Here is a 23,527-nt window from a genome sequence, read left to right as displayed (position 1 = left end):
CTTCCGGTCTGATATCCAGGTATCGGCTACCCTGCCGGAGTTGGGTTAGGATGACGATCTTCGTCCCCAGTTTTCCAATCGAAAGGGCCAGTTCCCCATTTCACTTGGCAGGCTCCTCCGCAATTCTCGAAGCAGATCAGACGATCCTTGTAGCCCACCCCCAGATCCCCGCAGTGTTGGCAATCTGGCCGGGTTGACGGAGCAGAGCGTATAGGTGAAGGCTGTAAATTTCACAGTATACCGGGCCCTTGTTGACGACTGCATCCATAAGCGAGTACCAGTGATGTCCTCGTGTCGGATATTCGAGCTCAACGTCTCTTAAGTAGGGGGGGATAGAAGATGAAAGTTAACTTTAACGATGGCTTCGTTCAAGTGGTGTCGACTAATGCGGCCTAGCCCATACCCGTACCTGAGGAACCGAGGCACACGTAATAACCTATTGGATATAACTTCACAAGGCATAGAAAATACTTCTCCATTAACGATTTTGGAAGCTCGAAAAGAGCTACCATAGCTTATACCTGAGGATAACATCCTTTTTCTTCAGCGTCTTGACGGCAGAAAGTTAGAAGTTATGGTATGTCTCATCCCGTTCATCTGGTCAATGGCTGAGATCAGTCGCTGCACTGTGTTTCATAAAGCCCATTGCAGCAGGCGCAAGCCACACCAGACTTACATCTCACTTTCTACCAAATTCCTTCCGGCTTTACGGATTGCTTTGGAGTCAATTCCAATGCATGCAATAGAACAACTCTGGCTGGGTACAACAAAGGCGAAGCCCGCCTCTATGCAATACAGAATTGTTGCGCAAAGCCTTACCAAGACAAATGCGCTAAACGGTCATATTGCCAAGTGTAGAATGTAGACAGAGAGAATATTGAAGGTTCATATGCTATAACTGATCATAACACCAGGTGTCATATGCATAGCGGGTATATGTGCCGCCCGAGTATATATCAAAGAAAACAATATTTACAGCTTGGCAAGCAGCTTGTTGCCCTTGGCCAGGAGCGCTGCCGCGTCGTCGACAAGCTCATCGACAATTGCCTTGGCGGACTTCTTTTCGTTCACCACAGCGGCGACCTTTCCCATCAGGTACGGGCGGGCGTTCTCAAGGTACTCGTCATCAACGTCGTCGGGAAGGTTCTCCATATCGTGCTCGACTGGGATTACACCCTTAGATGTAAGCTCTTTAATTTCCGCCTGGCGGTTGTTCTCCCAGTTGAGAATGTAGTCGTTCTTGCGTACGCGCAGGGGACGGCCCTAAAACTGTTAGCTGGTTATATTCAGGTTCTCAGTCACAGGGAACATACAGTGAAGATTATCGTGCGGATGTTGTCCTCAAAGCCAGCTGTGCGGACAGCTTCCTGGTGAGCTTTGGGAGCACCCGCCTCCTCAGAAAGAATGAACCGGGTACCAACCCAGACACCGGAAGCTCCAAGCATGAGAGCAGCGGCAAGAGAGTTGCCGTTGAACAGGCCACCAGCAGCAACAACCTGCACAGGCTTGCCAGTGAAAGAGCTGATCTTGCCCTCGCAGAGTTTGGCCACGGTGGGGATAAGAACAGTTGTAGGAACATCACCAGTGTGACCGCCACCTTCACCACCCTGGGCGCAAATGATATCCGCACCGATATCAATAGCCTTCTGCACGTGTTTGGGGTGGCCAATCATGTTCATGTAGAGAACTCCATTTTTGTGAAGTTTATCGACAACGGCCTTGGGAGGAACACCGACGGCAGAGACGAAGAGCTTAGCACCGCTCTCAATGATGATGTCGACGAGTTCGTTTAGCTTGCCCTTTGTGTAGTCGTAACTTTAACGGTTAGCAGACATGCAACGATTATGCTTCCCAACAGTAAGAACGACAGATAAACGTACTTCGTCTTACGCGCGCTACCACCAACTTGAGGAAGCAGCAGATCAACACCGAAAGGAGCGTTCTTGTCCTTCAGATAGCTCTTGAGCTCGGCAACTTGCTCACGGAGCATGTCAGGAGTGTATCCGACGCCACCGATAACACCGAGACCACCAGCGTTGGTGACTGCCGCAGCCAGCTTAGGCCCAGCAGCCACGTTCATTCCTGCCAGCAGGACGGGGTGGTTGATCTGGAGCAGATCAGTGAGCGTAGTCTTGATCTTCTCTGGAAGGAGTCAGCCGAAGTTGCCACACCATCACATGTGATAAGAACCTACGAGGGGAGGCCATGGTTATGGAAAACAGAGAAGCAACAAAGGTTCGATATAAGGGTGAAAGAACAGTAGTTCAGTAGGAAGAGGGAAGTAGGAGGAGGATAACTAGGCGGATCGAGACTGAAAAGAACAGATATAGAAGCAAGGGCGCGAGCAGTCAACCGAGGCGGATACTCACGTCGGGGACGCCAATGTCAAAACTACCGAGGCCGAGGCTGAACTATGAACGTGGAATATGGGGTAGCTTGTCACCTGATCGAGCGGGGGTGTGGGCTGATGTTTAATGCCTTTAATGCCTCTATGCCTAAGGCACTAGATTTTCACGTGCACTCAGTGACTTTTTTGATAGCATGACGTATTCTAGCGGCTGCTACGGTTTTATGAATGATACTGTTACAGAAGATGAGGACTTTGTCAGTGGGTCGACAGCATCTTGTTGCTGTCTACTTGAGATCAGCTTTCCGCTTACAGCGCTCACCTAGAGCCTGCATACCGGGGCTCTCAAGTACAAAGTCGTACGGGACCTTGCAGGAGAGGTGAATTTCCAACCATTCATTTCATGTATCAGTCTAACTTTGGGTAGGGATTGGGGCTGTGGTATGAAATAGTTTTCCGCGCATTAAGCTGTTCTATCCCACTGGAAATCTGAGCATAAGCTGATCTCACCAGTGTGCTTACGAACAACCCCTCGGCGCCCGTTGTTCAAAATTGCTACGCGCAATGAACCGGTGAACACCTTCCAAACTGCGCGGCAGTTTTCCAGTGGACGAGCGGTCTTATTAAACGCCACAATGGACGCTCTCAAGCCGTCACACAGAGCATTCATTGCGCTGGGCAGTAATGTTGGCGAGCGAGTCGAGATGATTGAGAAAGCTTGTCTGGAAATGGACAGAGCCGGCATCAAAGTCCAACGAACCAGTTCCTTGTTTGAAACCGCCCCGATGTACTATCTCGACCAGGAACCCTTCATGAATGGCGTTTGCGAGGTGCGGTCATATCCCATGATACCTTTGTTCGTGTATTCTGACTAGTTTTCAGGTTGAAACAACATTAGAACCTCTAGAACTGCTAGACAAGCTGCAGTCCATTGAGGTCAGTCTCGGCCGGAAGAAGTTGATCGACAAAGGACCCCGGTCAATCGACCTAGACATCCTTCTCTATGACCAACAAGTCTTCACTCACGACCGTCTCAACATCCCGCACAAGCTTATGCTAGAGCGAGATTTTGTCCTCCGACCTCTGAGCCAGTAAGCACTCATCCAACCCTACCTCGAGCAAGTAGTAATCTAACAGGAGCCAGACTAATTCCCAACGAAGTCCCCCCCTTCAAAGGCCACAAAACAACCTACCTCTCCCACCTGGCTTCCCTCCCCCCACCCTCGCCCACCCCCGTCGCGACAACCTACATATCCCCATCCTTTCCACCGCTCCGCGCCACGGACCCCTCCCGGCGCACGCACATAATGGCAATACTAAACCTAACCCCGGACTCTTTCTCTGACGGGGGCAAACACCTAGCGGAGCCTGAAGCAATAACCTCCACAGTCCGCTCCTTTATCCAATCTGGCGCCACAATTATCGATATTGGCGGCGAGAGCACACGGCCGGGTTCAACACCCGTCGGGGTAGACGAAGAACTCCGCCGCATTATTCCAGCCATCCGGCATATCCGCACGTCCATACCTGAAGCAAAGAATATAGCCATTAGCGTCGACACATACCGCGCCCGCGTCGCAGCCGAAGCCCTCGCCGCCGGAGCAGACATCATCAATGACGTCTCCGCTGGTCTCCTAGACCCCGAAATGCTTCCCACTGTTGCACAGTCCGGCAAATCCATTATCCTAATGCACATGCGAGGCTCCCCTTCTACAATGACAAAACTAACCTCGTACGCCAACGGCGTAATATCCGATGTGGGCACGGAACTTCTTGCGCGTGTGGCAGCCGCTGAAGCAACGGGTATCAGGCGGTGGCGGATCATACTCGATCCCGGGCTAGGGTTCGCGAAGAACCAGGCTGAGGATCTGACTATCCTGAAGGATTTTGCGGCGCTCCGGAAAACACAGGGGCTGGAATACTTTCCTTGGTTGATGGGGCCGAGTCGCAAGAGGTTCATTGGGAGGCTGACGGGAGTGGAGAAGGCGAGTGAGCGCGGTTGGGGCACAGCGGCGACAGTTACGGCCAGTGTGGCTGGGGGTGCGGACATTGTAAGGGTCCATGACGTTAAAGAAATGTGGCAGGTCACGAGGGTTGCGGATGCAATATATAGGGGAGTTCAGTAGTTGATGAGATCATGAAGGAGAAAGGTGTCTAAACTACATTCTATAGATTTTTAGAGAAAATAAGGACTAAGCTTTATCTTTCAACAGATGTACAAGAACCTGACTGAAGGTAAGGTGAATCAGTTGTATCAAGTGTTTCGTGTTAGTTTGTGGATAGGAACAACGGATCTGTAGAACGTGGGAGACTACATGTTAGTTCTGTATCAAACAAATGAAGTCGAACTAATGTTCTGTACGCCGTAACAAACTAAATATTGAGTGAAGGGTCAAATAACGACATCGCGAAAAGAAACAGGCTGGCTAACTAACGTGTTCGTAAGCTGAGGATATCATTGTGAAATAGGAACTCTTGCACTCGTTTAGCTGTTGAGATAGCTACGTATAGCACCTGAGTATTCGTCAGTGGATGTCAGAAAGGAATAAGTCACGCACGACGCACCCTGCAGCTTGCTCGCACCATCACCCACGAGCTGCGTCAAGTTCTCCAGGTCGTCCCCTGCAGTGATACCGAATCGTCGGACAAAATCTTTGGCTGCAGCCTCGAGATCGCCGTAGGTGTCATCTACTGGGGGATAGTCATCTTCAGGTCGGCCAAAGTACGAGTTGCTAGAAATAGCCTGAGCACCGTCGAATTGGCGGAGACGCTCCTTGGCCTCTGACTGCGCTACTGGGTCGAATCTATCGCGACCGAAGAACTCGTCCGATGATATACCCTTTTGAGCACCAAACTTGTTCTTTGTCCGCTGAAGTTCTTCCTCTGTAGAAATATTAGCTATGCGCTGATAATAAAGGTAACAGGGCGTACCATCTTCAGCGGACCGCGCAGCACCAACGGCTCCAAAGCCGAGTTTCTTCGGCGCGGGAGCAGTAGGCTTCGAGCCAACGGTTTGGCCGAAGCCAAGCCTTCCGATACCCATTCCTAGACGCTCCACATCGCTCGAGTTCCGCTCGTGAGTAGTCTTAGTGGCACCAAAACCGACCTTGTTAGGGCTGAGCGGGGTCGGTGAAGCGATAGCAGTAGCACCTGTGCCAGAAGTCTTCGTCTTGGCGGCCTCTGCCTCTTCAGCTTCGGGGTCGTAGCCCAACTTCTCAATACGTTCCGCTTCCTCCTTAGCCTTTCTCTCCGCCTCCTCGAAGTCAATCAGATCCGCGCCACCGATCTTCTTCGCACCAAGCTTCGGTGCCTTCTTAGTACCAAGAACACTGCCCTTCTTCGCGGTAGTTGTTCCAGAAGTTTTCCGAGCAGCAGCGCTAGCCCTGATCGCTGTCGGTGCAGGGGAGGCGGTTGCAGATTCCTTATCAGATGAAAGAGGTGACTTCGACCGCGCGGTGTTTGCGCCTGCGTTCAAGAAGGGAGAGGATGTACGGCTGACGACTGGAGGAGTGCCAGTGCGGGACGGGGGGTTGCTCGGCCGCTTTATGGAAGGCTTGTCCCAGGATGAGAAGAAATCATCGTCGTCACCGGCAGGTGTGCTGGAACCATTTGACGTTGCACCAGCGGGAACATCTGTGATCACAACCTCCTCAGGGTATCTAGCAGTGCAGATGGTCAGCATCTTGCGGAATAAATCGACAGTTCAGGCGAGCACCGACTCTTGTGCGTCCAGAGCAGCGCGTCTCTTCAACTCTTCCTTGTACTTCACAGCGGCGTTGGAAGTGTATTTGACCTTGACGTCTTTGCTTGCGAGAGCGGCAGACCCTCCGTTAGACTGGAAATATTTCGTGGCGGACTCATTTCCGCCAACTTTCATAATACGTAATTGTTCCCATTGCCATTCTAATAGGGTGAGGTTAGTCAGAAACAAATCACCTCAAGGGCAGTCGGTGCGTACGGTCGAGATTTGTGGATCGAACAAAGGAGATATGAACACCGAGGTTGCGGTGATTCGCTGAGCAGTCGAGGCACAGGTAGATTCCGAAAGGCACGGATGACCATGTAGGGTTCTTTGAGCCGCAGTCAAAACATATCTGGGTAATTTCCGCGAACACGGGGTCAGTCTACGAGATTGCGGTATATGGAGGGGTTAAGTCACCTTATTTGCTGGTTTGGTCTTGAGTTTCTCAAAGATCTTTTGGGACTCCGCCTTGGTGGCACTCATTGCGGTAATCAAAGGCAGCAAATCGAAGTACGACAGGAATGAGAAGGGTGGGAGTTGGTGAAGAGTCGGAGGAAGACTTGAAGGGATCCCCAGCAGCCAAGTCGGGAGGGCGAACGTGGTCGGAAAGGGTCTGGCGCCTAACCGTATTTGCAATTTACCGCCACTGCAGTACACAATGATTTCCAGGTCTATAGGATAACAGCTAAGTATACTACGAGGACTTTGGGAGAGGCTTCTCACTGCTACTCAGCCATTGAAACAGACAAAACCCTCACTCAATTGCTCTACATTATCCCTTGGGGTCCATACATGTCGTATTGCAAAAACATATTCATCCCAGTGGCACGTGATCCACCTCCTCATCCCCACATCCAGGTCCCGATGAAAGAATCCAGCAACAGATCAAATCCAATCTTCGGAATACAGGGCAACGATACGCTTTATGCTTTAAAATACCGCCATACGAAACGTACGCTGAAACAGGGCGACTGGCCACTCCATCAACTGTGAAGCGGGCGACCGCAGCTACCTCTACAGCCACCCTTGAACCCTACCTGCGAAGCCATCCCGACGTTCTACATCAAACCCCCCAAAATGAGCCTCACTCACTTCCGACCCTCGCCCCTCCTCCGTCCGAGCCTCGTACTATCTCAGCCACTAATCCCCCGCACATCCCAAAGCACCTACGCCACACACAGCGACCTCGGCCGAGGCTCCGCATCCGCACCGCGACGAAGAAACGTCACCGTACTATCAGATGACGGCCGGTATACATGGAGCGAGCTGAGCGGTCGCGAGAAGGTTGCGCGAGCAACACAGCAGTCGATCAACTTCGTGGTGGTGTTAGCCGGTGCTGCTCTTACGGTAAACACGATCGCGAGTCGGTATGAGGGATTAGCGCTGATAATTTGTGTGATAGGGCGGCGTCTTCTATCTACTATACACTGAGGTCTTCTCACCGAATAGCAAAACATGGCAATTTGAGAAGGCTGTAGAGCGAATCAAGAATGATGCGCGGTGTACGAACCTCCTGGGTGATAGAAGGGAAATCCAGGCGTATGGAGAGAACACTTGGAGTCGGTGGGCGAGGAATAGGCCTATTGCGTATGGACATGCCATGCTTTAGTCACTACGTTAGTTGCGAATCTAATTGCCGGCAGCACAACTATCGAGAAAGATCACCAAGGTCGCGAGCACATGAGAATGAACTTTCATGTTTCGGGACCACGAAACTCGGGGACTGTTTTCGTACATATGGTGAAACCGACCGATGCGAATGAGTGGGAGTATCGGCTTCTTGCATTGGAAGTCAAAGGTCTGTCATCTCTTTCGAGTGGAACTGAAGGTGTGCTGACGCAGCCGCAGGCTATTCCCGCGTCGTCCTTGAAGAGCGCCATGACCCTAAAGTCGGCGGCGAGGTGAAGATATTCGGCATCCGGTGGCGGTAGGCATCTGGCGTTATCATCAGGGCATTATGCCCCTTGTATTATATGGCTGGTTTGGGACTTCGTTTCATTCTTACTTATGGGTCTAAGATGATATCCCAATGAAACAATTTCCTATAAAGTTGTACGAAGAACCAGCCTTAACTCGCCAAAATATCAGATTATTCCAACACATTTTATATCCTAGGTCCTTCCAGAATAACCTTCGCCTCCTCGGACTTCCACCAACTCACCCCTTCCTCTCCAGGGAACGAGAACCGATCCATACTTTCCGGCTTCATCTCAACGCTATAGCCCGGCTCCAACGGCGTGACATAATACCCGTCCTTCACACTGGATGGGTGCAAGAAGTGCTCATGCAGATGGTCGACATACTCCAGCACACTCTTCTTTCCACTAACAACAACATAGTCGATCGTGCTCAGATGCTGCGTGTATTCGGGCAAGCCCACGCCACCGGAATGCGGCACAATCGGCACACCGAACTTCCTCGCAAGCAGCAGAATAGCGAGGACCTCGTTGACGCCGCCGACTCTGCAAGCGTCCGCCTGCAGAACCGTCAGAGCGCCGGCCTGCAGAAGCTGCTTGAAGATAACTCGGTTCTGGCACATCTCGCCTGTGGCGACACCGATGGGGCCGTGGGGTGTGTTCTCCAAGGCTTTCTTGATTGCTGCGTGACCGAGGATGTCATCCGGGGAGGTTGGTTCCTCGATGAACCAGGGCTTGAACTCGGCGAGGTTTTGCATCCATTCAATCGCTTCGGGGACGGACCAAACCTGTCGGAGACACTGTTAGCTTTTTACTTTAAAAAACAAAAAGAAATTTGCCATACCTGGTTTGCGTCAACCATCAGGATGTTCCCCTTATCATACCCAATCGCCTCCCTCGCAATTGTCAAGCGCCTCCTGTCATCCTCCAAGTTCGCGCCCACCTTCAGCTTGAAATGCTTATACCCCTGCTCAACACTTTGCTTCAGAAGCGCCTTCAGCTTCTCCTCCCCATACCCAAGCCACCCCGCACTAGTCGTATAAGCGGGGACAGCCTTGCTTTGCTCCGCTTCCTTAATTCTCTCTGCCTTGCCCCCTTCCACCTCCTTCAATAGGGCAACCGCCTCTTCAGGCGTAATTGCATCAGTGATATAGCGGAAGTCAATGCAGCGCACGTACTCTTCGGGGGTCATATCAGCAACGATCCTCCAAACAGGCTTGTTGAGGATCTTGGCCCATAGATCCCAGAGGGCATTGATGACAGCGCCAAGCGCAAGATGAATGACTCCCTTTTCGGGTCCGATCCAGCGCAGTTGACTGTCAGAGACGAGGTAGCGCCATGTCGCGCCCCAGTTTGAGGTCAACTCGTCGAGGTCTTTGCCGACTACCAGCGGGGCTAGGAGGGAGATGGCTGAGCAGACGATTTCGTTACCGCGGCCAATAGTAAATGTCTGCAGAGATGTCAGACAGATATATAGATAGGTTCTAGGATGGGTCACCGTACCATTCCATGTCCGGAGTAGGGAGAGTCTGTGTAGAGGATGCAGTAGGCTGAGGAGTAGTCGCCCGCGGCATTCATGGCATCGGAGCCAGTCTTGTCGAGGGAGGTCTGGTATCTGCTTAGTACCAGTTCCTATAGTCGGAAGAGTTGAGCCTTACCGGAAATCTCACGTCTCGCGTGATGAAACCTGTGATCTTCACCATTGTGCTGTCTGTATCCTGTAGAAATTTGGCTGGCTGCAGTGTCAGAATACGCAATCTTCATCAAGGGCCATCAAATCAAACTCACATCAAGAGCAATCAACGACAGTCAAACAGTGATCCGTCCTGAAGTATTCAATGATGATTGTTTTCAAGGTCAATGCGAGTTGAACAGGGAGAGTCATGATATAAGTAAAATATACCCCTCCCCGTCAGGCTAAGGGCAGAAAACCCCGCGGAACAATTACCATGGCTCCCCTCAGTGTTCAAGGCAATCCGGCTGTACAAACGGGATAGTCTGGCTGTCAATGGAGAATGAGCCGATCAAAAATTACTACTGGCAGCTATTATCCAGGCGTGGGGGGAGAAGACGACAATATTATTGGTGGAAGAACTATTTCCAGCACTGAGAAATAATCCCGCGAGGTTCCAGGCTATCGGACCCTCTCCGATATACTACTACGTAAGTACAGAGTATATCCCCTGACAGCTTCTGGAGTTATAACTTCATGCGCTGCATGAAGTTATGAAAAGATCGAAGTAGCATGGGGGGGCTCGAAAATTCATATTCCACCACCAACGCATCGCTGTAGACAAAACCCAGCGCATCGCAATTATCCCGAGAGGCCTCTCTTCTCGCTTTCGGAAAAGAAAATGATCATCCGCCATAGCTTCCGGACAAGGACTTCGGCTTCTTCGTCGAGTGCCTAGAGATTTAGTTAGTTGCTGAAGAAATGAGCCCGAATGAATGAACTTGCCTCTTCCAGCTGTTCCACAAGCTCCTGAGGATTTCCACGCTTGCGAACATGCTCTTCTACTACATCCACCAGCATCTGCTCCTGAACACCCAGATACTCCACGATCTTCTTCTCCACGAATGGCTTGAGCTGCTCGCTGACAACAGACTCGTCCACAAACTCCCACTTGATTTCCCACTTCCATAGTCCGTCTTTGTCCGTGGGGATCTCTGCAGCGAGTTGTCGCGCGGCTTGGGCTCTCTCTTCCTCGGTAAGTCCAGCCGCTTCGGCTGCGCTGTCGAATTTGATCGGAATAAGAGGTCGTCTGGCCGTAGCTTGAGGCTCTTCTTCGTCCTCCAATAATCCTTCGACTTCGGCAACAGTGCGGCGGCTGGTGGCGGCCTGGGCCTTCTGGGCGGCAGCTCCAAGGGAAAGCTTGAAGCGCTGTGGCTCCCGCGGGGCTTCCATCCTGGTTTCCAGCTCTTCCGCCTGGCGCGCAAGGAAGTCGTCCGCCATACCGCGAGCCTGTTCTCTCTGCTGGATAGATCGTGCTCGTTCCCGCTCTTCTGCTGCACGGTCCGCCTCGTCCATGCTGATCTCGCGCGCTCGGAAGGCTGCTCGACTACGCAGCCAAGCACCCCGGTCGGCGTAGTACTCGCTAGATTTCCGGCTAGCCTCAACATCGTCGTTCCACTCACTCAGCCGCTTGTCTGCTTCATCGCGCACTTCTTGAGCTCTGTCCTCTTCCTCCTGATCTCGCTTCTTCTCACGCTCCAAGGCGGCAGTTCGACTCCTCTCGCGGTTAAGCCAGCGCCGCTCCTGATCGAGGAATTGCTTTTCGAGTTCCGCTTCGCGCTTGGCCTGGCGTCGTCGTTCAAGTTCCTCATCGTCGGCGTCCGTATTCTCATCTTCATGATCAATATAAACTGTAGGAGCGCCGTTCACCGAACCCCCGTTAACGAATGAAACACCCTTCTGGTAGTCCTTTGGAATTTGAACGCCGAATCCCTTTGGACCAGATGGTGCATTGGGCATCCCGCGGTCTCGCCCACCCAGGGGAATCCCATTTGCTCCGGCAGCAGGCCCACTTGGTGCTGAAGCAGGCGGGGAGGCGAGACGATTGACTCTGCCACCAGAATTGCGAGCTCTCTCCAGAGACTCAATTTCTTCCTCTCTCTTCAGACGTTCGATATCTCGGCGATTACTTCTGTCGCGAAAGGCGGCAATCTCTTTGGCAACTGTTTCTCGCATGTCGGGTGGGATATCGGACAATTCATCCTCGACAGTAATTGGTATGGTGACAACTTCAGCGGACGTACCGTCCTGGCCCTCGGCATCCTTCATCGAGGTGTCTCCTTCCCGATCAACGGCCGAAGCATTCTCTCTCTGAGTAGGCGATGTAGGATGAAAAAGGTCATGTAGCACACCTTCCAGCGCCTTTTTTGCGGCATCCAGCTTAGACTGGCGCTCGGCCGGATCTTGACTGCCTCTGGAAGCTTCGTACTGTTCCAAGTACGTAAGCGAGCTCTCATCAACAACAACCTAGTATATATAATTAGCTTGGCCCTGTAACCTAAGGACGGATCATACCAAAAGTGTGCTCTTTTCCACTTCACGTTCTTCTTTAACCTCTGAGTCGGACGGCGTCTGCCTTTTCACAGGGACTTGCACGTCCTTTAGCACTTCCACAGCTGTACCTAGACTCTCAGGGTCCTCGTACTCTGCGAAACCGAACTTGCACGGCTTGTCATCGGCATCCGTGGCACGGATCCAGCGTCTTAGATTCCCCGCTGACCGCAGGATTCTTTCAACACCTTCGTCACCGCCCAAGCCCTCTGTGATCCCTCCGACGAATATAGTCCTGACTATTTCATCCCTAGTAGGGGGCTGTAGCTGCATCATCGCATCCCGCACGTTCTGGCGCTGAGACTCCAAGCTTGAAGCCCCCAAGCCCGCCCGTCTACCCGCATCTCCGCCACGCTCTTTACTAGCATCCGGAGTAGCTGATTTCGATGGGCCCGAGGTGCCGAGTCGAATTACCGGAGCGGAGAAATTGATGTTGGGCATGTTTGGTGGCGGTTGGAAGTTTGGGGGGAATCCGGCCGGTCGGCCAGGCTGTTGCATATTGGCTTGCTGTAATCCCGGGGGAGCTGTGCCAGGAGCAGCCAATCCTGGTGGAGGTGCTACACATCAAGTTAGATCTGTGACGCGTGAAGCAAAAGACAGAGGCGGGTTCAAACTTACCCATACCTGGAGGTGCTCCAGGATAGACACCATAATCCGGCGGACGGCCATACATGCCGGGGGCTATCTAACCAGTTAGCATCATCCAAATTCATATGAAGTTTGCTTTAACGAGTGCGGCAGCGTACGTTGGTAAGGATTATACATTGCGACGGCTGCGCAGCTCTTAACACCGCGACAAAAATCAACGGAAGTCCAACTCAAATAGGAGATCCAATTATCGACTCAAGGGCTATTGTGTGAGCAGAAACACTGTCACAGATCAGTGACACTTAAGAAGCGAATGGTGGTCCACGAGAGAGAGAGACTGGTCTTATGTCTGCAACTCTGCATTCGTCCTTTCGGCGGATTCGCGCTGGAGAAAAGTCCAAGTGGCCCGTGCACTATTCTTGGCATCGCTGAAGCTGATTTTCCACTGTCGCAAGGCTGGAAAGATCGAATACATGTTCAGAGCTTAAAAGATTTTATTTCACTAATCTGCACTCGTTGGTATCTGGGGGACAGCCCGATTAATGGGTACGAGCTCCCTGGCTGACCGGTCAAAGAATCGTAGATGCGGCTCGAATATATATTTTGCAACCGGTTTACTTTACCTAGAACCAGTCGCGTTGATTACTCTTCACTCGGCATTTGTCGTCCAATGGACCTCGTAAGCCATCTAGACTATCAGTAATAACGTGGGTTATGGACAAAAATGGGTTAGATTGAGTCGTAGGTTTCGTTGCTATATCTTTTGAGGTCTACAGTATCAACCGACTGCGGCCTGCAACAGTCGTGATTACGCTCTTGTTTGTCAGAATTGACCAAGTCGAAGTAACTTGACACACTGCGCATCTATCGGCAAATGGAAATATTTCTCTGCGAGTCGGATGGAAGCGAAATGCTCGTTGGGCGAGACATTGGCACGCCGGTCACGGCCGTTTCACGGTAAAAGAGAACGGGGCCAGGTATATTTCCGAGGAGCTAGGGTCTCCGGTGCTAGAGTAGATTTGATAATGGGATTCCCTGAATAAAGGCGATTGAGTATGCTTATCCGGATATTGACGTTGTAATGTTCATCATGGAAGTCTAGAATGCAGGTCTGACAAACGATGCCATTCCCCGCGTCTGATCAGCGGTATACCTATTCACAGGTTAGAGCTGCAGTCAATTTCTGATGTCCAGCTGACCAGTTTATTATTATTGGCATCGGCGAAGGATAATAATAGCTGGAAGCAGTTAATCGCATTCACCGGATAATTGCAGGCCGCAGAAGATCTGGAAGGCAGAGAGCGCCCCACGGCCCCTCCACGGACCTCAACAGGCCGGTTACGCCATCCACAGCTTGAGCTTCCCAAAGCGTCATCGCCAAGGTCCTGTTTTCGATTCCCCTTCCCTTATTTATTTGCGACCTATTTCCGAATCATCTCTGTTGCTTTCTTTCTCGACTCTCAGATCATACTCAGGTACGACCCCAACCGAACCGTGTCCTTGCGACCTCTCTGCTCCAAGCCCTGTTACCAGCCCCGCACTGACGTTAATTCTTTCTTAGGCATTCTACAGTCCCTACCCCTCCATACCTCCATACCTCCGTAGTCTACACCTCACCGTCCACACACCACAATGCCTTCCTTCTCTCAAGCTGTCGAGCTTCCTGCCTGGAAGGAGCTTCAGGACCACCATGGCTCCGTGGGCCGCAATATCGTGCTCAAGGAGTGTTTCGAGAAAGATCCCCAACGCTTCGAAAAGTTCAGCCGTACCTTCCAGAATACCGTCGACAACAACGAGATCCTCTTCGATTTCTCCAAGAACTTCCTAACTGAAGAGACCCTTGCCCTTCTGGTCAAGCTGGCTAAGCAAGCTGGGGTCGAGGAGCTCCGCGACCAGATGTTCGCTGGCGAGCCCATCAACTTCACTGAGAACCGTGCAGTCTACCACGCTGCTCTGCGTAATGTTAGCAACCAGCCAATGCAGGTCAATGGCAAGAGCGTTGTTGAGGATGTCAACTCCGTCCTCGAGCACATGAAGGAGTTCTCCGAGCAAGTGAGGAGTGGCGAGTGGAAGGGTTACACTGGCAAGAAAATCAATACTATCATCAACATTGGCATCGGTGGTTCTGACCTGTAAGTTTTGTCACCTGAGTCAGCAGCAATGATATTCTGACGCGCGCATCAGCGGCCCTGTCATGGTTACTGAAGCCCTCAAACCCTACGGCCACCCTGATCTCAAGCTGCACTTCGTCTCCAACATTGACGGCACACACATCGCTGAGGCCTTGAAGGACTCAGATCCTGAGACCACACTGTTCTTGATCGCGTCCAAGACCTTCACCACCGCTGAGACCACTACCAACGCCAACACTGCGAAGTCATGGTTCCTTGAGCATGCAAAGGATGGCGCCCACATCGCCAAGCACTTCGTCGCTCTTTCTACCAACGCAGAGGAGGTCGCCAAATTTGGCATTGACACCAAGAACATGTTCGGTTTTGAGTCATGGGTTGGTGGTCGCTACTCAGTCTGGAGTGCGATTGGTCTGTCCGTTGCCCTCTACATTGGCTACGACAACTTCCACCAGTTCCTTGCCGGTGCACACGCCATGGACAAGCACTTCCGCGAGACTCCTCTGGAGCAGAACATCCCCGTTCTCGGCGGTCTTTTGAGCGTCTGGTACAGTGACTTCTTCGGTGCTCAAACCCATCTCGTTGCTCCTTTCGACCAATACCTGCACCGCTTCCCCGCCTACCTCCAGCAACTTTCCATGGAGAGCAACGGAAAGGCCATCACCCGTACCGGCGAATATGTCAAATACACTACCGGCCCTGTCTTGTTCGGCGAGCCCGCTACCAACGCCCAGCACAGCTTCTTCCAGCTGCTCCACCAGGGCACCAAGCTCATCCCCGCCGACTTCATCATGGCCGCTGAGTCGCACAACCCTGTTGAGGGTGGAAAGCACCAGCGCATGCTGGCCTCGAACTTCCTCGCCCAGTCTGAGGCACTGATGGTCGGAAAGACCCCTGAGCAGGTCAAGGCCGAGGGTGCTGCTGACAACCTGGTGCCTCACAAGACCTTCCTTGGTAACCGCCCGACGACCTCCATTCTGGCCCAGAAGATTACACCCGCCGCCCTGGGCGCTCTCATCACTTACTATGAGCACCTGACCTTCACAGAAGGAGCTATCTGGAACATAAACTCCTTCGACCAGTGGGGTGTCGAGCTCGGCAAGGTCCTCGCGAAGAAGATTCAGAAGGAACTGGAAACCGAGGGCGAGGGCAGTGGTCACGACTCCTCCACCAGTGGTCTACTCCTCGCCTTCAAGAAGAAGGCGAAGCTTGCGTAGCGCCCCTTTTATTTTGGCCCTAGGGAGAAAAGCAGAAAAGTTGTGAATAATTGACGAGAACATGAGTGGTACATCTTCGGTGTTTTTTCTTTGGTCTTCGGAATCAAATGTTTAATAATACGATAGTATGATCAATTAAACATTTTATTGAATTCATATCCAGTAAAAATTCCATTGTTTTCGCACGAACTGGTGGCGGCCAGGCGCCCCGTTGCATGGTCGCTAAGGCCTTGAGCGAGCGGAGAATCGCCGACTCCAAGGTTGCTTGCTGGGTCAACCACCGTGTCTCCTCTCCGGATTCATCTTTTTAGACCAAGTCATTATCAATACATTGTAACTCATACCTTAGCCGCGTGTTCAGCTATTCACCGAATCAGCTGTGCGCGGTATCCAATATGACTTCTGCGGGAAGAATGTTTCCTCCCTGGACCCTGGTTGCTTCATGCTTGTTTCAAATTGCGGCTGCGGGGAGAACTGATGGCTACGCATACGGCCAGCCGATGCCAGTAACCTGTTTGAATCGGACAATGTGAGTAGAACCTGGAGCACTGAGTCTAAGAAGTATCGAGACTTCCTTCCATGATCAAGTACTGACGCCGTTTTCTGTACCCAGCGACTCCGGTGAACATGTATGTCTGACCTCAATACCGTGATACACTTCCAAACCATTTCCAACCTAAGCAACCACAGAACAACCTCACTGAACAGGTTACTAAATTATCACTACGCTAGATAACCGACGATCTCGGAAAACTCCAATTCATCCCCTTCCCAACATGCAAAGAGACCTCCGCCCCCCTCGCCCTCCGCTACGGTGTCTCCGAATCAGTCAATTGCACCATCGAGGCCCTACCTGATGAACTCTACCATCTACTCGAATATTACGTCCACTCAGACGTCCCCATGACGTGCCGCGTGCCCACCGCGCCCCTCGACTCCAGTTCTGCAACGGATTCCAAGACCGACGAGCAGAATGACGGAAATAACGGCGGTGATAATGTCTCTACGCTAGAGGACAATGGACCGCCATACACGCCAATCACGTTCGCACTGCAGGGAACTCTGCAAAAAAGCCACCTGCACATCTGGACGGACATGAATGTTTTAGCGCACAATATCCCGCAGGTACCGTCGCCAGAGAAGACAAAGACCGCGAAAAAGGCTAAGGAGAAAGGCTATATGGTCGCGGGAACGGCATACTCGGTTCCGGAATTCGAGTATTCTCTTCTCCACGGCAAGGGGAAGAAAAAAGATAACGGGAAGAAGTCAGACGAAGAGAAAGAAGCTTCTGCTGTTGCCGAGGCCGCCCGCGAGCCCTGGACAGAAGGACACGGGACAAAAGTGATCCGCGGTGAGCCGCTGACTTTCACGTTCCATGTAAGCTGGATTGAAGGCGGCCGAGGCATTGGGTGGCCGGGCCGTGATATTTCGGTGTCGTCTTCGTCCTTGTCCGGGTTTTGGTGGTTGCTCTCGAAGGTGATTTTCTTTGGAATTGCGGCGTCAGTGGGCGCGTTGGTCGCGCTTTATTGGGAGCGGAATGGCAACGGAATCGTGGGCAGACGGAGGGGTTGGAAGGGAGATGGGATCTTGGGTGTTCCAGCTGTTGGTAAGGGGGCCGTGGGTATATCATTTGGAAACGGGTCGAGAACGAACGGATATGGGTACGGAGGGTATTCTGCCAATGGTTCTGGGGGTGGATATGGCGGTTTTGCGAGTGGAAAGAGAGATTGATGGGTGTAGCTTGTTCTGGTGTTTGGCTACATTGTCGGGGATCTGTAAATATAAAACGTTGCATATTTTGTTTATAGCCCATACAATGCGACCGTTCACGTCTAAAAAACAATGCAGAAACTCTTCAGTACATGGTAATATACACATCAACTTGATAACCCTTATCTTTGTCGAAAAAGTAGATGGGCATACTGCCTACCTACCACCCTTGCGCCCTCATCCTCTGGATCTTTCCAACCGTATGCGCAAATGAATAAGCAAACAGCTTTCTCCATCTTCGAATCCGCAAGTTCTTCCTCATCTGGCCCCTCCGAACATGATACTTCTGGTCCAAGTACTGATACTTAACATTATTCTCCTTGAGAATTCCCGAAAGTCTCTTGAGCGCGACTTCCAAATCTTGTCCGCGCTCAGGGACAACAGCTACATCACGACCCAGCGTCGGATTAAGCTTGAGGTCGACCCTGCGGCGTTCCTGACGAGGAACCGCGCTGGTGCTTTTGCCGCTAGAGATGCCAGTGCCAGATTCGGCAGTCTGCTGACTGGATGCTTCGTTTCTAGACGGCGCGCGGTTTTGACGGCCAGTGCTGAGATTGAGACGGTTGAGGACTTCGTCGATGTTGCCCGGGTACTTGGGGCGGAGGAGCTGGGTTCGGGGGGGCGGAGATGCGGTGCTAGTGGTGTTATCGGTGTTGGTCTCGGAGGCGTTGTTGGTTGGGGTTGAGGAAGAAAAGCGGAGCGATTGATTTTGTCTGGTGAGGAGGAATTGGCTGTGTAAAATTGATTGGCGAGTTGAGAGGAGGAAGGTTGTCGCCGTCGTTGTCGGCCTTGAACGGAGGCAGCGAGTTAAAGATCGCTCCATTGTTCCGTCTTGCCTTCGGACTCGATCTGAAGTGAAAAAAATAACTCCAGTACAAATGACGCTCTCAACAATTCCTTCTTGACTCAAACGTGAGGCATGGGAAGGAGCGGCAGTCACCCAAGGCGTGGTCGAGACGAGATATTGCAGCTCCGGCTTCATTTTTCCAGATCGGAAGTCTCCAATCAATCACGTGATGTTCCTTCAGATAGTATTTGATTATTTCAAGAACGTTCAGCAATATTCGCAACTCATAAAGCACACCAAATATACCAAGCATCCAGAATGTCCTCAATCACAATAGCTAACCTCCCACGCATAAGCCGCGATGCGCTCTCGGCCCTCATCCTCTCTGCATCCACGCCTAGCAAACTAGCAATCATTGACGTGCGAGACTCTGGTAAGTGACCTTGATCACTCACTCCTGCAGTCACTAACATAATATTTAGACCACGTTGGCGGCCATATCGTCTCCTCAACCTGGGTTCCCAGCTCGACACTAGATGTCCGCATACCGGAACTCGTGCGGACCCTGAAAGATAAAGAGAAAGTCGTCTTCCACTGCGCGCTCAGCCAGCAGCGCGGACCTTCTGCAGCGCTAAAATACGCGCGCGAGCGCGAAAGGATGCTAGGAAGTGAAGAAAGCCACAAGCAGGAGGTTTTCGTGCTAGAGGGAGGGTTTGTCCAGTGGCAGGAGATGTATGGAAAGGATGTCAGATTGACGGAGGCTTATGTGGAAGATATTTGGCGCGAATATTGAAATGGAGTGGCTTAACTTTACTTTACTTGATTGACTGAGATGTATGAATAGGATTTATTGATACCCTTGTGCTTTGTGGGGTTTTAGCAGCACCGTGCTATAAGTGCGGGCCAAATGAACTGAATCAATGGAAATATAAATTTCAAATCGTCGTCATAAAAAGATACTATATGCACATTATATTACATCGAGATTGCTAACTTCGAGAGCCTTAGAGTGGGACTCCTCCTCCAAACCCCACTGGCCGGCGTCTGCCGCCATTCTCTGGGATGATAGTCATGACTTTATACAGCTTACCCATGCCACCACCGCCTCTTTCAACAAGGCGTTGCCATCCAGTTTCCAGGATCTTGCGCTTCTTCTCATCCTTGACAGTGCTCAGCAATTGCTGCATTCGCTCCGCGATACCCATAGCCTGTAAGAAGTGTCCTTGCTCTACGGGTCCGTGAACTTCCACGCCCTCGCTAGCTTCCAGGGCTGCCTCAGCAAGCGACGTAAAGTCCACGTCGGCACTGACATCAACTCGACCAGGGGAAGAGAGTGCAGGGACAATTTTGTGGTTCTGGATGCCGCGGAGCGAGTTGATTGGAACAGTCGACATTGTCCCGTAATCCATGATCAGGGCAGCTCCTGAAGGAATGCGCTTCGCGATTGCAGAGGGTGCAGATGCGTTGCGCCCCGCTGCGGTCCGAGGGGGCTGCGATGAGCCGCCGATACGTCGCGCAATATCTGATGCGTAGATGCGGCTTTCTGGGCTGACTTCGATGGTGGACCCAGGCTGGGATTTAAGGGCCCGGTACCGTTCAGAGATTTCAGGAATGACAAGGGAGGACGGAGTAGATGCTTTCGCTAGAGTTAATTTGAACTCCGGCTCATCTTTAATGTTCTCGTCAACTGCTTTCGGGTTCAGAGTGACCATTAGCTCGCGCCATTGAGGTGTGTTTGCTGCTTTTGGTGGTCTCTGGAGTTTCGTCCGGCCTGTGGGTGTCATAATCTCCTGTTCCTGCTGTTCATTTTCCGGTGAGGGAGGAACCGACTCAAAAGCGTGGATTGGGAGGGCATCGAAGAATTCATGAGCGAAGATGAACGGCGTCTTATCTTCCTCTGCAGATGGGGCTCAGCCGAAGGACTTTATTGGGCACCGGGCAAGACTCACCATGAGGCAACAGCCGGATATCTTCCACCCAGATCACGGGCACGTTAAAGTACTTGCTCGTACACCGATGGCCGATATCTGTTTCCTCCATAACGGCATTACCACAGAGTAGCTGCTTCTGGACCTCTCTCAAAGTAGGGCTAGCCTCCACCAGATATATTGCCTCGAGACTCGACGTGAAAGGTTTGAAGTTTCGAAAAGTCTACCATAGTGAGCATACACTGTGTTAAAGTACCTCGGAAGAGATGGAAACGCATGCACGTACTCGCAACATATCATCCATCAATGTCCCCTTCCCTGGCCCAATCTCCATGAGCTGCACTCCACTCTTTTTCCCCCCCTGTGCCATCCATTCCGCAATTGTCCATATACCAACTAACTCCCCAAATACTTGCGATATTTCCGGCGATGTGACAAAGTCGCCCTTCTTTCCGAATACCTCTCCGCCCCCTCCTGGTTTGGTGGTGTAATAACCCCCCTCTGGAGAAGTGAGTACTTGGCGCATAAATGCCGCAATGGGCACCGGCCCTGTCGTCTTGATAACATTTGCCAGGGTTCGTGCAAGGGGCGTAGACCATTCCCTAGTCTCAAACGTAGAGTTCCATCGTCGCGATCGTATATTGAATCTTCGTCGCGCAGTCTGCCTCGAGAACTGGTTGACAATGCGCTGTGTGCTACAATTCATTTTTGGCGGTGCGCGCTTTCGCGCTCACGAGTGCTTGTGATTTAATAGAGCCGACAACTTTCTGTAACACTCAGAAGCGTTCCGTATCTGATAATATTATGCGAACCCTTTGCAAGCTGTAAAGGCATGCGATGAAATATTGATGTCTCCGGGATCATCAATCCCCACACACACGTGATCTCGCTCTTATCGATAAGAAGCTTAAAAGTTGTGAATAGCTTCAATCATAAATAGTACGAAGCACGGAGTGATCAACCAGCTATCACGGCCTTCCCAAACTGTCATCCCGTTCTATGACTCCAAAAGTATCAGTGGCCATCTGGCACCAATATGGTAAAGCTCGTGCAGATCTAGCACCGGTAACTCGGCTAATCGAGGAGACAGAAATCGTACATATCACAACATAGGACTAGATAATAATTCCGCACCTGATAAGACGGGAAAGTCACAACAACCGCCCTAGCAATGTACACGAGCAGATACGCACGGTAACTGGCCATCCGCAGTCGCGTTTAATCCGACCCCTCTGCAGTATGCTGGTGCAATAGGCTTCCCACAGCGCGGGCACCAAACCATGTGATGAAAGGATATGTGCAGATAGGCATATATCACTGCCGCCGGTTACTTTTGTTCCTTGGACCCTGTGGAGGAGCATCCGTCATAATCTCATCACTGTATTGGCCAGTCTTTTGGGCTCCCTGGTTCTCGCCTTGGTCACCTCCGTAAAAGTTCCTCCTACCCCTGTTGCCCCTCCGATTGTTACCACGGCCATTGTATCTAGAGTCTCTGGAATCGAGGGGCTGTTGAGCCTGCTCGTTGAACCCGTATCTACCATCCTGAACTGCTGGATCCGCCGTCCGTTGCGCTCGCCGATTCCGGTCTGCTTGTTCCCGTTGGTCATCGAAGGGCGAACCCGTTGTTATCAGACGGCCGAACGCATCGCGGTGGGAAAGCTGGAATGAAAGGATCCGACCATCGGCCTTCCCAGAGTTAGCTGAGAAATCAACTATAGCAGAAGTCTACCTACCCTTTGATTGTGGAAGTTGGCCACAGCCTTTTCAGCTGATGATGTTTCGGCGAAGGTGATTTCTGCTGTAACTGTAGGCTTTTGCGATGTGATCCAGCAGCTAATAATCTTTCCGGAAACGGGCTCGATGGCTGACTGAATATCGGCAGCCGTGGTCCCGGGAGCGAAATTGCTCCCGATGACAACAGGCGGTGCTGAGCTGGCCCCCTTGATGTTGATTCCGCCGGCGTTGCGTACTGTAGCCTGACCATTCGCGGAGTTGATTGCTGACACGAGGCGATTTTCGTCAGGGCGATACCGACGCGTTGGTTTTGCGCTCGTTGTGTTCCGTCCGGCGGCCGCGGAGGAGGCTCTACTCCCCGACTTGGAGCTGAGATTTACGGATGCAGAGCGCTGGATACAACAGATAAACGGATGAGCATGTTTCCGTAGGAGAAGGGCATGCAAAATGCAAATTGATGAATTCTCTTACCTTTGTCACACCAATCCGACTCGCCAAACTCCCACCGGGCGTCGCATTTTGCGCCTTTCCGGGCCCAAAGCCAGGCGCGCTGGCCCTCCTGTTCTTGCCTAGAATCTGGTTCGCGAGCTCCTCATTCTTTTTCTTCTGGCGACCTGAAATGAAAAGGTCGTGTAAGCCGGGGGGCTCTGGCCTGAAGAATAGAAGTGCACTGACTAGATTTAATAATGTCGTCAAAGGAAACGGCCTGAGTCGCAGCCATGGCGGAGAGACCTTTGGAATTGCCAAGAAAGGTGCTGAAGCAAATAAAAAATAACAGAATATACAAAATCTGCAGATAGAGATTATGTAAATTTAAAGTGAATTTGAGTTGTCTGTCAGTGTCGGTGGCAGCACCAAAGAGTTGCACAAGGGAAGCTGGCGTCGGCTGCGGCTACGGCTGCGTCTTGTCTACCAAAGAAAGTTCCTCCTTGCTCTATGCGCTTTGCCCAACCCAATCTATCGCATCTGGGTGCTAAACTACACAGACCAGCAGCCTTGCCTTATACTTTGCAGATTATAGGCCACAATAGGTAAAACCCCTTTTTATCTTTCCTTACTTGCCAGCTGACTTAGCTGGCTTATGAATAACTGCTCCTCTAGATGCCTTCAGATCTCAAATGGAAGGTGCAATGGAGTCTCCTTGCACGGTGGTTCTTGCCTTTGTCCGACTTTGTAATTCGACTTCTACCAGACAGCTCTTCTCTTCTTATGGGAACTCAGGCTGAAGTTCACTCTTTCTGATACCTTCAACGTTGAGACTTTCGATTTCCTTTAGATTTAACACTTTCCATATATCCGGACCTTA

At 51.6% G+C, this 23,527-nt stretch overlaps 12 protein-coding genes across 12 annotated transcripts, besides 2 other annotated features; 5 read left to right on the top strand and 7 right to left on the bottom strand.

The window, feature by feature from the left end:
- Nucleotides 1–380: part of a sequence feature (contig 1.103 1882..69272(-1)) that runs on past the window's edge.
- Nucleotides 381–23,527: part of a sequence feature (contig 1.104 1606..297769(-1)) that runs on past the window's edge.
- ANIA_06031 (nitronate monooxygenase) lies at nt 868–2,267 on the bottom strand. Its single transcript, XM_658543.2, has 4 exons — nt 2,195–2,267; nt 1,881–2,142; nt 1,314–1,815; nt 868–1,263 (listed from the first exon to the last, which is right to left on the bottom strand). Exons 1-4 carry the CDS (start codon nt 2,205–2,207, stop codon nt 973–975), a joined length of 1,068 nt encoding a protein of 355 aa, XP_663635.1. The 5' UTR covers nt 2,208–2,267; the 3' UTR covers nt 868–972.
- Nucleotides 2,983–4,647, top strand: ANIA_06032 (trifunctional dihydropteroate synthetase/dihydrohydroxymethylpterin pyrophosphokinase/dihydroneopterin aldolase FOL1; the record flags this gene model as incomplete). The annotated part of the gene is made up of 5 exons (XM_658544.1): nt 2,983–3,177; nt 3,275–3,438; nt 3,492–4,398; nt 4,561–4,582; nt 4,631–4,647. The coding sequence occupies 5 exons, from the start codon at nt 2,983–2,985 to the stop codon at nt 4,645–4,647; spliced, it is 1,305 nt and encodes a 434-aa protein (XP_663636.1).
- Nucleotides 4,715–6,572, bottom strand: ANIA_06033 (ADP-ribosylation factor GTPase-activating protein; the record flags this gene model as incomplete). Its single annotated transcript, XM_050612152.1, has 6 exons — nt 4,715–4,861; nt 4,913–5,230; nt 5,279–6,006; nt 6,067–6,250; nt 6,306–6,471; nt 6,507–6,572. 6 exons carry the CDS (start codon nt 6,570–6,572, stop codon nt 4,833–4,835), a joined length of 1,491 nt encoding a protein of 496 aa, XP_050467021.1. The 3' UTR covers nt 4,715–4,832.
- On the top strand, nt 7,015–8,188 carry tim21. The gene is made up of 4 exons (XM_050612150.1): nt 7,015–7,456; nt 7,539–7,591; nt 7,711–7,887; nt 7,938–8,188. Exons 1-4 carry the CDS (start codon nt 7,167–7,169, stop codon nt 8,018–8,020), a joined length of 603 nt encoding a protein of 200 aa, XP_050467020.1. The 5' UTR covers nt 7,015–7,166; the 3' UTR covers nt 8,021–8,188.
- On the bottom strand, nt 8,194–9,735 carry ANIA_06035 (mandelate racemase/muconate lactonizing enzyme family protein; the record flags this gene model as incomplete). Its single annotated transcript, XM_658547.2, has 4 exons — nt 9,664–9,735; nt 9,509–9,613; nt 8,850–9,455; nt 8,194–8,793 (listed from the first exon to the last, which is right to left on the bottom strand). Exons 1-4 carry the CDS (start codon nt 9,706–9,708, stop codon nt 8,194–8,196), a joined length of 1,356 nt encoding a protein of 451 aa, XP_663639.1. The 5' UTR covers nt 9,709–9,735.
- Nucleotides 10,099–12,989, bottom strand: ANIA_06036 (uncharacterized protein). The gene is made up of 5 exons (XM_658548.2): nt 12,815–12,989; nt 12,687–12,749; nt 12,033–12,625; nt 10,464–11,984; nt 10,099–10,412 (listed from the first exon to the last, which is right to left on the bottom strand). The coding sequence occupies exons 1-5, from the start codon at nt 12,831–12,833 to the stop codon at nt 10,320–10,322; spliced, it is 2,289 nt and encodes a 762-aa protein (XP_663640.2). The 5' UTR covers nt 12,834–12,989; the 3' UTR covers nt 10,099–10,319.
- On the top strand, nt 14,080–16,128 carry ANIA_06037 (glucose-6-phosphate isomerase). Its single transcript, XM_658549.2, has 3 exons — nt 14,080–14,131; nt 14,218–14,788; nt 14,841–16,128. The coding sequence occupies exons 2-3, from the start codon at nt 14,289–14,291 to the stop codon at nt 16,000–16,002; spliced, it is 1,662 nt and encodes a 553-aa protein (XP_663641.1). The 5' UTR covers nt 14,080–14,131; nt 14,218–14,288; the 3' UTR covers nt 16,003–16,128.
- ANIA_06038 (uncharacterized protein) lies at nt 16,398–17,733 on the top strand (the record flags this gene model as incomplete). The annotated part of the gene is made up of 3 exons (XM_658550.1): nt 16,398–16,531; nt 16,616–16,631; nt 16,735–17,733. 3 exons carry the CDS (start codon nt 16,398–16,400, stop codon nt 17,731–17,733), a joined length of 1,149 nt encoding a protein of 382 aa, XP_663642.1.
- On the bottom strand, nt 17,933–18,707 carry ANIA_06039 (mitochondrial 37S ribosomal protein bS21m; the record flags this gene model as incomplete). The annotated part of the gene is made up of 1 exon (XM_658551.2): nt 17,933–18,707. Exon 1 carries the CDS (start codon nt 18,593–18,595, stop codon nt 17,933–17,935), a length of 663 nt encoding a protein of 220 aa, XP_663643.1. The 5' UTR covers nt 18,596–18,707.
- Nucleotides 18,878–19,393, top strand: ANIA_06040 (phosphatase YCH1; the record flags this gene model as incomplete). The annotated part of the gene is made up of 2 exons (XM_658552.2): nt 18,878–18,992; nt 19,042–19,393. 2 exons carry the CDS (start codon nt 18,878–18,880, stop codon nt 19,350–19,352), a joined length of 426 nt encoding a protein of 141 aa, XP_663644.1. The 3' UTR covers nt 19,353–19,393.
- On the bottom strand, nt 19,564–21,193 carry ANIA_06041 (class I SAM-dependent methyltransferase; the record flags this gene model as incomplete). Its single annotated transcript, XM_658553.1, has 3 exons — nt 19,564–20,456; nt 20,509–20,710; nt 20,774–21,193. The coding sequence occupies 3 exons, from the start codon at nt 21,191–21,193 to the stop codon at nt 19,564–19,566; spliced, it is 1,515 nt and encodes a 504-aa protein (XP_663645.1).
- On the bottom strand, nt 21,568–23,035 carry ANIA_06042 (uncharacterized protein). Its single transcript, XM_658554.2, has 4 exons — nt 22,897–23,035; nt 22,693–22,835; nt 22,221–22,613; nt 21,568–22,173 (listed from the first exon to the last, which is right to left on the bottom strand). Exons 1-4 carry the CDS (start codon nt 22,940–22,942, stop codon nt 21,802–21,804), a joined length of 954 nt encoding a protein of 317 aa, XP_663646.1. The 5' UTR covers nt 22,943–23,035; the 3' UTR covers nt 21,568–21,801.

Source organism: Aspergillus nidulans, chromosome I (genome assembly GCF_000011425.1).
Source record: "Aspergillus nidulans FGSC A4 chromosome I".
NCBI classification, from domain to species: domain Eukaryota; kingdom Fungi; phylum Ascomycota; class Eurotiomycetes; order Eurotiales; family Aspergillaceae; genus Aspergillus; species Aspergillus nidulans.
The sequence above is the reverse complement of the archived record's forward strand: the minus strand, read 5'-3'. Positions and strand labels throughout refer to the sequence as shown.

Bases quoted from the DNA above. Each gene is read 5' to 3' on its own strand.
- tim21 (XM_050612150.1), top strand. From the start codon at position 7,167: ATGAGCCTCACTCACTTCCGACCCTCGCCCCTCCTCCGTCCGAGCCTC. The intron at 7,592-7,710 runs GTACGAACCTCC...TCACTACGTTAG, and splicing joins AATCAAGAATGATGCGCGGT to TTGCGAATCTAATTGCCGGC. The intron at 7,888-7,937 runs GTCTGTCATCTC...ACGCAGCCGCAG, and splicing joins TCTTGCATTGGAAGTCAAAG to GCTATTCCCGCGTCGTCCTT.
- ANIA_06031 (XM_658543.2), bottom strand. The intron at 1,816-1,880 runs GTACGTTTATCT...TAACCGTTAAAG, and splicing joins GGTAGCGCGCGTAAGACGAA to TTACGACTACACAAAGGGCA. The intron at 1,264-1,313 runs GTATGTTCCCTG...TAACAGTTTTAG, and splicing joins TCCGCACGATAATCTTCACT to GGCCGTCCCCTGCGCGTACG.
- ANIA_06037 (XM_658549.2), top strand. From the start codon at position 14,289: ATGCCTTCCTTCTCTCAAGCTGTCGAGCTTCCTGCCTGGAAGGAGCTT. The intron at 14,789-14,840 runs GTAAGTTTTGTC...CGCGCGCATCAG, and splicing joins GGCATCGGTGGTTCTGACCT to CGGCCCTGTCATGGTTACTG.
- ANIA_06036 (XM_658548.2), bottom strand. The intron at 11,985-12,032 runs GTATGATCCGTC...TATATATACTAG, and splicing joins TGGAAAAGAGCACACTTTTG to GTTGTTGTTGATGAGAGCTC. The intron at 10,413-10,463 runs GCAAGTTCATTC...CTAAATCTCTAG, and splicing joins TTGTGGAACAGCTGGAAGAG to GCACTCGACGAAGAAGCCGA.
- ANIA_06042 (XM_658554.2), bottom strand. From the start codon at position 22,942: ATGGCTGCGACTCAGGCCGTTTCCTTTGACGACATTATTAAATCTA. The intron at 22,614-22,692 runs GTAAGAGAATTC...TGTTGTATCCAG, and splicing joins GTCGGATTGGTGTGACAAAG to CGCTCTGCATCCGTAAATCT. The intron at 22,174-22,220 runs GTAGGTAGACTT...AACTCTGGGAAG, and splicing joins CCAACTTCCACAATCAAAGG to GCCGATGGTCGGATCCTTTC.